Here is a 12,695-nt window from a genome sequence, read left to right on the forward strand (position 1 = left end):
ATTGTGTAGGTCCCTCCATTGCCGGCAAAACAGTCCTGACCTGTGAAGGCATGGACTCCACTACACCTCTGAAGGTGTGCTGTGGTATCTGGCACCAAGCTCATTAGCAGCAGATCCTTTAAGTTCTGTAAGTTGCGATGTGGGGCCTCCATGGGTCGGACCTGTTTGTCCAGCACATCCCACAGATGCTCCATTGGATTGAGACCTGGGGAATTTGGTGGCCAAGTCAACACCTTGAAAACGTTGTTGTGTTCCTCTAACCATTCCTGAACCATTTTTGCTTTGTGGCAGGGCTCTTTATCCTGCTGAAAGAGGCCAATGCCATCAGGGAACACCGATGCCATGGAAGGGTGCACAATGCTCAGGTAGGTGGTACATGTCAAAGTAACATCCACATGAATTGCAGGACCCAAGGTTTCCCATCAGAACATTGCCCAAAGCATCACACTACCTCTGCCGGCTTGCCGGGCTATGCAGCCCTGTACAAAACCAACTGCGATCCACTGTGTGTTCTGACACCTTTCTATCAGTACCAGCATGAACTTTTTCAGCAATTTGAGTTACAGTAGCTCATCAGTTGCATTGGACCACACGGGCCAGCCTTCACCCTCCACATGCTTCAGTGAACCAGGTCCCCATCACATCATTTGTGTTTAAATGTTTTCCCTCTTCTGCCCGCATTTGTGGATCATTGTTGTTGTCATTGGATGACAACAACAATGTGTGTTGCCGTTACGTGTAATTTCATCATACCCGTTGCCTACGTTGGTTTTGCTGCTTAAGTCAGCCCTTTTCTTTCATTGTGTTTTTTGTTGTGCTCGGTGTTTGTTTAATTAAAAGATCAACACCGACTACCTCTGCCTGCGCCTGGTTCCCTTAACTCCCACACCGCATGACAGAATACCTTACTGACAGGTGGTCAAAACCATGGATTGCAACACCCACCAACCATTTATCACCGGAAGCACATAAAGCACCTGATGAGCACACAAATAGGTCTAGATTAATAGGTAAACTGGACAAAGTGGTCTACCACTAAAATGCACAATACAAAACACAGGCAACACTTTGTGCCTTAGGTGATGATCTAGAGGGCCTGTAATAACATTGACTTATTTCCTATTAATAAAGACCAAAAAATGGTTTCACTAACCAGGTTGTCTTTGCTCAGCCGATGTAGCCATGTTGGGATGTAATGTTATCCATTCATTTATTCTGTGCACTCCATTGACCGAAGTAAGATCCCCAATAGGTGATGAATGGACTATTTACAAATCAAGGTCCCATTTTAAAATGGCATCTTCCTCTGCCTCATGTTGGCAAACATGCCAACAACTTTGGCTTTGTCTCTGTCACACTCCATACAAAGCAAAGTGAGGTTGGATAGTTGGGCCTCATGCATGCATGCACGTAAGTAGCTCATGATGAGTTTCAAGCTGCTGATACTTTGCTCGGCTCTGGCAACGCTGATGGGGAAGATGTTGAATTTTCTATGTAGAATTGTAAGTAAAACAAAACGAAGTAGTAGGAGTGGAACACAGGATACAATTACACTTCTTTTGTTTCTGACATTTTAGCTGTTTCTCAATGTCAAGGAAGGATCATTCAACATGTAAAAAAAAAATGGCGGACCTAAGCGGAGTGACGGGGCAATATGCTTTTAAATGTAAGTATCTTTAGTTTAGTGTTTAACGTTACTGTACCTTTGTTAAAACGGTAGTACATAAAAATAAAGTTTAACGTTTAAATGCCAGTACAAATTGCTATTGATAATTAGCTAGATACCTCACGAGCTAACGGTAGGCTAGCTAGCTAGCTAATGGAACCGAACTCGACCTCTCATATTAGCTAACAGTTGTTAGCTTGGTTGCCGTCACCGGCATTTCTTTTATAAATCACTAGATAAGTTGTACAGACTAAAGTAACGTTAACATTATACCATCCACAGTGTTATACTGATAGCTTTCTCATCTTTTTTGACAGGGAATAAGGAACAAGCGGAGACGTTTATATGTCTCCGTTTAGAAAAACAGCAGCTGTTTACCGGGGGGAAGGACACCGCGGCCAATGGATATCGGTGAGAAGCTACACTATTGTTTAATGTTCAGAAGTAATAGCTGTGTAACCTGCTTTTTATTCCCCCCTCATTCACACAGGCTTATTTTGGAGAAGATGGGGATCGGAGGGAGGGTCACACACGCCCAGGCCAAGAAGAAGTAGGACAATCTGAAGACCAAGTACAAGGTGGGAGATATTGTACTTTGGGGGTATTAATGTATAGACATAATTGTTATGCACATCTTAATGTGCACCTTCTTGACTGTGTGTGGGTGTTTACCAATGGTGTTGTTAAATTACTTCATATGCTGGTTACAGTGTTACAGTAGTTTGAGGATAATTGCTAGCTGGTAACTTTGAAGCATGTTATGTCTTAATAGTCATAGAAACAAAATAATGTATTTTATGTACTTGTGTCATCTTCCACACTTATAATTATTAACCTGGGAAAAATATTCGAGATCCAGAGGTGCCTCATGAAATGCAGACACCTCGTTGGTCAGCGCGGCTCGCCAAGCAGCTCCACTCCGGCTCTCCCCACCATCGCGCTCCAGAGGTAGCTGGTTGTCATTGTCCTCCACAGCCTCTTCCAGCTCATCCCCAACACCAACACAAATGTTGTGTAAAATTACACACGCCGTCACCACCTGTGCACAAGGAAGAGCAAAAGAAGACAAGACTTTGTTGAGCAAAAGAAGACAAGACTTTGTTGAGATATGAAAAAAACAGATGTAGTGTGACTTTAGCAGTTGAAACGTTTAACTGTTGTTTTTGAGTAGAATATTATGATTTGATTAAGACATTTATTACAGAAATATTGCAATGATTTATTACCTTAGGGACAAACACTGGATGTACTGGAAGTGCTTCTAAAAAGATGCACCTGAAGCGGGTTTTCATCATTCCAAAGGAACGCTCAATGATTGTGCGACCTCTGGAATGATGATAATTAAACCGTTGCTCTGCCATGCCTCTCACTGGCCTCTTATATGGTGTGATAAGGGATACCCAGGTGGAGGGTAAGTCCCCCTAGTGTAGATGGGGCTGTTCTTTAGGATGCGTGCATCATGCACACCTGGGTAACCCACAATGATGGTCACAGACTGCCTGGAGCACCACAGAGGGGAAGAGTTTCCTGTTGTTGTAGTCGTGACCATCAGGGCCGCCAGGACATTTAATACGGATGTGGCAACCATCCACTGCCCCTGCTGCCTTCTCAAATGCCCGGTGATGAGCCAGCCGGGCAAAGCCATCCCCGACCACCTGGAGCTCCTCCTGTGTGCAGGGGAAGTTGACCACCTGGAGCTCCTCCTGTGTGCGGGGGAAGTTGACCACCTGGAGCTCCTCCTGTGTGCAGGGGAAGTTGACCACCTGGAGCTCCTCCTGTGTGCGGGGGAAGTTGACAAACTGAGGGAGCACAGCTACGACCTCATCCACCATCCTGTGGACCACCCTGTGCACCGTAGGTAGAGGCATACAGAAGACCCTGGAGACAACTCGGTAGGCTGAACCGGTGGCCAGCCAGAACAGGAACACGAGTGTCTCCAGGGTCGGCCCCCACCCGTGCTGACTGTCAGTCTTCAGGACCACCATCAGGTGCTGCATGGCGTCTGTGCCCAGCCTGAAGTCCGGGCGGGTGTCCTCCCCTCCATAGTACCGTTGCAGCACCGGTACCGTGACATTAATGGCACAGTAGTGCCGCGTCTGAACATGAAGAATAGAGGAAGGGTTCAGTTTTGCCATTTATTAATATAATAATATTTAATAATATAATATTTGTTAAACTATTAAACATATCATCCTTTTACTGGTTCATTAACAGCATCTGTTCACCTTGTCATTTTTACTTCATATAGCCTTTTTTTGTTGATCACATATTGTTGATCACAACAATCATAGTAGTTATTTTTCTCCATACGGTGATGACAAAAACAAGTGTTGCGTTTATATTTTGTTCAGTGTATTTCAAGTAAATATTTCCTCAAATATAATTAAACTGTCTTGTCCCATTGGAATTTTTTTTTGCAGTGCACTGTCTCACTGCTCTTCAGGGGCACTCTGTCTCTCTGTTGGTTCAGTCTGTCTCACTGCTCTTCTGGGGCACTCTGTCTTTCTGTTGGTTCAGTCTGTCTCACTGCTCTTCTGGGGCACTCTGTCTCTCTGTTGGTTCAGTCTGTCTCACTGCTCTTCTGGGGCACTCTGTCTCTCTGTTGGTTCAGTCTGTCTCACTACTCTCTGGGCTGTTCAGTCTTCCAGCTCCTGTCGGCCGTCCCTCAGCCTGCTCTTCCTCCAGCACCTCCACCTAAGCTACAGTCACTGGCTCACTAGCTAACAATTAATTTTCCAAAAGTGAAATCTTTATTGTATGAAGTTGCCAGAGAGGGCTATTGAAAATAATAAATTAATACTTAATAATATAAAAAAAAAATATTAAAAAGTTTTGTTAGTGAAATGTTTAGGATTTGTGGTCACCTTGCTAACCTTGTTGAGAGGTGAAGAATTTTACTATTTACTGTTTTTTCCATGGTTTCACAGGACAAATTGGAACCTGTTATCTAGCATACTATTATTCATTATTCACTTGCTTAGTTGTGCTCCTCAGTACTGCCCAAGGGTTTCCATAGTAGAAAAATCCCTGAGTATGACAATACAAGTCTCTCACCAAGGATGGACTAGCCATCTGGAGCGTCTCTTGGTAATAGGGGCCGATGCAACACAAAATATAAATAACCAAGTTCTGGGTGTCTGACTGGCCCAGGCAAGTGGACTCACAGCTCACTTCCCTTGAAGAGAAAGCTTAACAGTTGGTAACTATTCTTTTTATAATGGACTTGGATTGCAATCACCTTTGTTTTAAATAGCCTACCGGGCACATGTCCCTGAAGAGGAGGTTTAAGGCTGAACATTTACCACTTCTCATCAACACTAAAGTCAGTAGGCTGAAAGGAAAGTTTGACCATGCAAAGACATTCCAGACTAGCGAGGGATCTGCATGCTTGTTGTACTGCTGAGTCATAGTAAGTACATTGCTGTCTGCATGCTTTATCATCCTGTTTAATCACCGTTCAGTTAGTGAAACATCCTTGATATCCTCTCATTTCCCCTTTAAATCTCTGTTTATGTACATCCAACCCCAGCTGGTTTATTAGTGATCATTCTACAGATGTCAAAATGATTCACAACATTACACCATTTGGTGGATGCATTATACAAAGTGACTAACAGTACCATAAGTGCTTATATTTTTAGCATGAGTTGCCTGGGTGGGCATCAGGACCTAAAGACTTGATATAGTTATTTATTAAATTATCATCTGCAGTACAGTGATTACTTCTCAAGCTTGTGTCTGTGTTTTGTTGGGGAGGATTCAACCCCTGTCAATGTCCATGTGAAGGTTCTGCACAACCAATACAGCAATACACCACCTGACATCCTGACTGTTAAGGACCGAAAGAAGCAAACATTTCCTCTGAGGCATCTGGAAATTGCAGAAGGAATTGCTTTTAACAACGAGTGGAGCAAAATGACCTACATATTACAGTAACATTTTATGCTGCTATATATGTTAGCAAGGCTAATATCCCAACAGTACTACCAAACGTGCTGATTTTTTCTCAGGGGAAATCGCCATTAGCAAATCTATACATGGAGGATAGAGAGGATGTCCTGGTTGAGGATCTACCAGGTACTGACAATAACCTGTGTTAGTTGGGACTTTATGTACATAGATTTACTTAGCAGGATTCTAAATCCACTTGTTTATGGTAGCATTTGCGTTCTCCAGCCATACAACTGACACACTGGGATTGGAGGAACACAACAACAATTATCGTTTAGTACTAATGATAAAGAGCATCAAGTCATATGTGAATACATTTTCATTTGACATATAACAGTATTTTCGAGCAAAGTTATAAACCCGCTAACAAAAGGTGTTAACTATGTTTGATATGGAAATGCATCTGTGTTAGCTATTCATGCTCATTTATGTGTCGATCATGCACGAGGCAAAGTTAGTTTGCTAAATTTGCTAAAACCCCTCTCAACATCTGCCCAGACCGGAGTAATTTGATGTTATTATTAAACATGAAATAAGTATATAGCCTCATTGCAACAAGCAAAGTTGTGAAATCCTGTATTAGACACGGATTTCATACACATGCTGAAAATAATAAAGAATGTATATAGCTCATTAGTTCAGACATTATTCAGCAACAAGCAAAGAAATGCTATCATGCTTAGGCTGGACAGATGAAAAACTGAACAATGCTGTTTCCTCTTCGTCATGGAGGCCAGTTTCATATTACCTTATATTCAAGTTGCTTTCTGTGGTTTTAAATAAATCGCCAGAAAATAGTCCGACTTTTGTGGCTTTTTTCTCCCTGGCTCATCCTATGCTGAAAACAGCACTGTTAGCTAGCTAGCTACTACTGTATCAAGTTAAAATGTAACAGCTACTGACTGTACTGTAGGTAGATAAGCATCTTAGTTAATGGTAAGTGTTAGCTAGCTACTCACCCCTGGATTTATTTTGCCTCCTCGTCAAAAATGTGTATTCCGACTTCTGTCATTAAAAGTCTAAAAGAGACATTTTTGACACTTTGTCCAGCAAGACGCCAGGCCCCCATGATAATGATAGTGAGAAAAGAAAAATGCTGGTAGTGAGGTGACGGTTATTTTTGACGGGCAACTTGAGAGCAAGTCGTTCTACTGCCCCCAGCTGGCAGTCTTTAGTCATATGCGCAATATAAAGACATGCATACGGGAAGCCGTTTGATCATACATTTATAGGTTTTTATATGTCAAAAATTAAATTCAATTTATTTTATCAATCACTTTATTTTAATATCAACAATTACATTTTATATTTAAAAAATACAATGACTGAAATCATCAACTGTAAATGTTGTATTGTATATCAAAATAATTATGAATATAGCCTATGCAAAACGGCCTGTCACACATGCTGGCCTTAAGCAGCCCATTTACTGAATTATAGCCGTCCCATTGTTCTACACATTTATTCCCAAATAATAAAGATAAAGATAGGAAAAAGATTTTTCCGGCAAAGAAGAATTTTTGGTGCACCCCAACAAGGTTTTAGCAAGTGCCAAAGGAAAATAGCCAGTGCCAAAATAATAAGAATAAAAAAACAAATGCATATCAAATCCTCTCTGAATTTTCAGTTTCTCAGTTTCTCTGGTTTTACTATTCATAGGTACAGTGGGGAGAACAAGTATTTGATACACTGCCTATTTTGCAGGTTTTCCTACTTACAAAGCATGTAGAGGTCTGTCATTTTTATCATAGGTATACTTCAACATGGAGAGACGGAATCTAAAAATCCAGAAAATCACATTGTATGATTTTTAAATAATTTATGTGCATTTTATTGCATGACATAAGTATTTGACCACCTACCAACCTGTAAGAATACCTTCTCTCACAGACCTGTTTGTTTTTCTTGAAGAAGCCCTCCTGTTCTCCACTCATTACCTGTACTAACTGTACCTGTTTGAACTCGTTACCTGTATAAAAAACACCTGTCCACACACTCAATCTAACAACTACAACCTCTCCACAATGGCCAAGACCAGAGAGCTGTGTAAGGACATCAGGGATAATGTTGTAGACCTGCACAAGGCTGGGATGTGCTACAGGACAATAGGCAAGCAGCTTGGTGAGAAGGCAACAACTGCTGGTGCAATTATTAGAAAATGTCGGTCAATCTCCCTCGGTCTGGGGCTCCATGCAAGATCTCACCTAGTGGGGCATCAATGATCATGGTGAGGGATAAGCCCACAACTACACGGCAGGACCTGGTCAATGACCTGAAGAGAGCTGGGACCATTAGTAACACACTAGGCTGTCATGGATTAAAATCCTGCAGTGCACGCAAGGTCCCCCTGCTCAAGCCAGCGCATGTCCAGGCCTGTCTGAAGTTTGCCAATGACCATCTGGATGATCCAGAGGAGGAATGGGAGAAGGTCATGTGGTCTGATGAGACAAAAATAGAGCTTTTTGGTCTAAACTCCACTCGCCGTGTTTGGATGAAAGCGAAGAATGAGTACAACCCCAAGAACACCATCCCAACCGTGATGCATGGAGGTGGAAACATCATTCTTTGGGGACGCTTTTCTACAAAGGGGACAGGACGACTGCACCGTATTGAGGGGAGGATGGATGGGGACATGTATCGCGAGATCTTGGGCCACAACCTCCTTCCATCAGTAAGAGCATTGAAGATGGGTCGTGGCTGGGTCTTCGAGCATGACAACGACCCGAAACACAAAGCCAGGGCAACTAAAGAGCGGCTCCGTAAGAAGCATCTCAATGTCCTGGAGTGGCCTAGACCGTCTCCAGACCTGAACCCAAAAGAAAATCTTTGGAGGGAGCTGAAAGTCTGTATTACCCAGCGACAGCCCCGAAAATTGAAGGATCTGGAGATGGTCTGTATGGAAGAGAGGGCCAAAATCCCTGCTGCAGTGTGTGCAAACCTGGTCAAGAACTACAGGAACAGTATGATCTCTGTAATTGCAAACAAATATCTCTGGACTAAATATTAAGTTCTGCTTTTCTGATGTATAAAATACTTATGTCATTTACTTAATGACTTAAATTACTTAAAAATCATACAATGTGATTTTCTGGATTTTTGTTTTAGATTCTAGTTAAAGAGTACCTATGATAAAAATGACAGACTTCTACATGCTTTGTATGTGGGAAAACCTGCAAAATCGGCAGTGAATCAAATACTTGTTCTCCCCCCTGTATGTTTTTGAGTAAAATTAACTGTTTTGTTTTATTCCATAAACCATTGACAACATTACACCCAAATTCCAAATAAAAAAATTGTCATTTAGAGTACTTATTTGTAGAAAACAACTTAGGAAGAGTTCAGAAATCAATATTTGGTGAAATAACCCTGACTTTTAATCAGAGCTTTCATGTTTCTTGGCATGCTGTCCACCTGTCTGTCACATTGTTGTTTGGTGACTTTATGCCACTCATGGCGCACAAATAGATCGGCTTTGTTTAATGGCTTGTGACCATCCATCTTCCTCTTGATCAAATTCCAGAGGTTTTTAATGGGGTTCAGGTCTGGAGATTGGGCTGGCCATGACAGGGTCTTGATCTGGTGGTCCTCCATCCACACCTTGATTGACCTGGCTGTGTGGTATGGAGCATTGTCCTGCTGGAAAAACCAATTCTCAGAGTTGGGGAACATTGTCAGAGCAGAAGGAAGCAGGAGTTCTTCCAGGATGACCTTGTACTTGGCTTGATTCTGGCGTCATTGGTGGATGGGTGGATGTTAATTTGATAGAAGGAAGGAAGGAGTTGGATGAGGGAAGCAAGGGTAGATGTGTGGAAAGGTATGTTGGTGAGGGGTTTTCCACATTTATCCAGATGTTTACGGATGTGTCAAAGGATCCGGATAGTGGGAATGGGAGAGGGTATTATGGGGTGCAGTGTGCGGTGAGGGTAGAGACAGGGACTATGGGATATAGGAGAGAAGAGGTGATGTGGTGTAGACTGACGTTAGGGCATACAGGACTGAACTCATCATTGAAGGTGATAGGTAAGCATGAGGTCTGTGTGATGGGTGTCTGGTGGAGGAAACAGTTGAACATTTGTTGTTGTATTGTGAGCAGGATGATGATGATGATGAGGGAAAGGTTGTATGAGAAGGTTGGGGGGGTGGAATGTAGGGGTGATGTTGGGGGGTAGGAGGGGGAGTGGGGTGCAGGCAAGGGTTGTGAATTAATTTCTCAAAGAGTCAGGTTTGAGCAGGAGGGTATGATGTTGGTAGGCTGTGACCGGCCTCACACTCCAGTACAGTAGGTGGCAGTATGTTCAAGAAGAAGTAGGAGGAGGAATCACCCCACTTTAGGGTTTCCATGTGACAGAAGCACATGTCATTCTATTGCTCGCCGGGGAGACTTGTTATTTGTCATTGTTTTGCTTAGTGTTTTTTAATAGTTTATGGATATAATGGCACAGTACAGTAGCGTCAGCGAAAGGTTCAACATACCATTCTATTTAGTTTATGTTTGGGAAGTTCATAACGTACAGTGGCCTGTGTTGGGTATGTTGTCTTTCTTTAGAGGCAATACATTGTTGGAAATGGATAATACTGGTATGGTAATTTAACCCTCAACAACGGAGGGTTAAATTTGACAACGTGTAGAGAATTGGGTTGCACTGTTATTCAGTCAGCATACATTATTACCTGGCTAGCCTAGTTTCATATTAGTGAATGGGCTGTATGCATACACCAACCTCCCTCCATTGAAACTAGGCTAGCCATGTAATGTATACACACAACCCCCACCTCCACTCAAACCCAGCACCTCCAGAGCCACTCAGAGATAGACTGGCCGTACCCTAGTGTCTAATGTAGTCAATGATGATCCATCAACGGACAATTACAGGTACAACTAGGAGATGAAAGTAGTGTAAGATGGATGAGAACAGAAAACAAACCACATGGAAATAAGGAACAAGATTACATATTGACAGTACATGGGATTTTGAAGGGGCAGAACAGTTTGTGGCATAGAAATGTTTTTTCTCCAAATATATATAAATGAGATTGGTGCCACCTCTAGTGGTAGTTACAAGTACTACAAGACAAAACAATCTCAAAATAGGAGTTGATTTCATTTTGAGATTGTATTTGGCTGTTTAGATGAAACAACGAAGGTGGTCAATACAAAACTAAGTATGACAACAGCTCAATAGACTCACTGTGTCACTGTATAGAGCACATAAATACCTGGATTAAACAAAATTGTCTACGATCAAACCAAGTTAAAACAAACATTATTGTGTTTTGCAACAAAAATAACAGAACTTGTATCAGTAAAAAAAGCTGGATACTCTGGCCCTAAAAATCTGGGATCAAGTGTGTTATCTTAGTGTTCTGATCTGGTGACTCAGATCTCTCTTTCAACAGTCATGTCAAAACAGTCTTAACAATATAGTCAGAATATAGTCAAAAAAGGGCTTATCATCCAAAAAAGACCAAAAGAAGCCCATCCATGCTTTCATCTCTAGTAGGGTTGGCTACTGTAATGGCCTCTTAACTGGACTCCCCAAAAGGACTGTAAAAATAGAATAGAATATTGCTGCTAGAATGTTAACCAGGACAAAGAGAACAGAGAGAAAATATATAAAAATAGTGCTTTTAGTCTATAAATCACGGAATGGTTTAGGCCCCGAATATATTTATGCTGTTTAAAGAGTAGAAATCGAGCAGGGTTCTTAGATCCATGAACTCAGGTCAGCTAGTAGAGCCCAGAGTCCAAACTAAACATGGCGAAGCTGAGTTTAGCAGTTATGCTGCACACAACTGGAATAAACTACCAGTAGATATTAGATGTGCCCCAAACATATCATTCTTTAAATCCAGGTTAAAAACACTTCCCTTTTCACACAAATATGATGAAACGCTTAAACCACACTGTTAACATCACAGCTTTTATTGCTTCCTCGTGAAATCTACTACAGAATCTACTAGTTATGATTCTAATTTGTTTTTATTTTAATTCTATTTTCTAATTCTATGTTTTATTATTATCAGTGCTTAATTAGTAAATCAGGAGGTCCCAGAACACATTTGGGCACACGACAGACATGGATCCGGTTGGCAAATCGCTGCAAATAGACTGCACATCCGTAGCACAAACAGAGGAAAACAAAAAGCTAAAACTTTCACAATATTGTCAGGCGGTGCTGAGACTACAAGAGGCTACAGGAAAAGACAACTTTATGAACTCTGAAGGCTTTTAGTAGAATGTTTACAGTGCAAAGCCAACACAGAGACGGAAAAAGACAAGTCATACGCAGAAGACCGGATCTGTGAAATGTTGGTGTCCAAACTAACTGAGGAAATTCTGAGAGGTGCTGGCATGTTCTGACATGACCCGGCTCAAATTATCCACTGATTATTATGATGTTTTATTTCGTTATGTTTTTATTTTGTTTGCTTCTTTGTATGAATTGTGCTGTATTAATACACTTCCTTGCTAAAAAATGTCATAATTCATTTATTCATTTGTATTTTCCAATCAAACCAGTTTTACAATGTTTCTCAATACATAGGTGAACCAAAATGGGACTCATACTTGTTTTTTAACTTGATATTCTTCAGAAATAAACAACAACAGACATGAACTTACTCATTTAAATGTATTTCTATAATATCACATTTTAATTCATGGAAGTGTTTATAAAGGTTTGTTTCATCTTCCTCTTCATCGTGTAGCTGAGGTTGTGCAGAATCCATATACATAAAATACTTAATTTTGCTATTGAAGTAAAACCATTTTAGAAACCAAAATGTCAAGACCATGCCAGGAAGAGTAATATACCATCAACTTTTAGGGGTTCAGGTATTTAAAGTTGGGAACACTGAATGAAAGTAGTGCTGTGTCTGCACCAATCAGGCAAAACAATTCATTGGGGGTTCTGGAAGTAGTTTGGCATTGTCTGTACCTTACGATTTGCCCAGAAACAGTATTGGAAATACATCTGCAGAGCTGTTTCAATAAAAACTTAGGACATCTTCCCAGTAGTCAATAAAACAATTGAAAGGCTTTGAAGGGGCTTAACCTCCTATATACTGTATATTGCTG

At 41.3% G+C, this 12,695-nt stretch overlaps 1 protein-coding gene across 1 annotated transcript in view; it reads right to left on the reverse strand.

Annotated features, from left to right (window-relative positions):
* Positions 1-2,511: 2,511 nt before the first annotated feature.
* Positions 2,512-12,695, reverse strand: part of LOC114839372 — a 36,925-nt gene continuing 26,741 nt past the window's right edge. The window contains exons 2-3 of the mRNA XM_034292396.1: positions 3,134-3,429; positions 2,512-2,705 (exon numbers count right to left, since the gene is read on the reverse strand). Coding sequence (XP_034148287.1) covers positions 2,699-2,705; positions 3,134-3,429 — 303 coding nt within the window. The 3' untranslated portion in view covers positions 2,512-2,698. The remainder of the gene's footprint in view (positions 2,706-3,133; positions 3,430-12,695) is intronic.

Source organism: Esox lucius, chromosome 5, assembly GCF_011004845.1.
Source record: "Esox lucius isolate fEsoLuc1 chromosome 5, fEsoLuc1.pri, whole genome shotgun sequence".
NCBI classification, from domain to species: domain Eukaryota; kingdom Metazoa; phylum Chordata; class Actinopteri; order Esociformes; family Esocidae; genus Esox; species Esox lucius.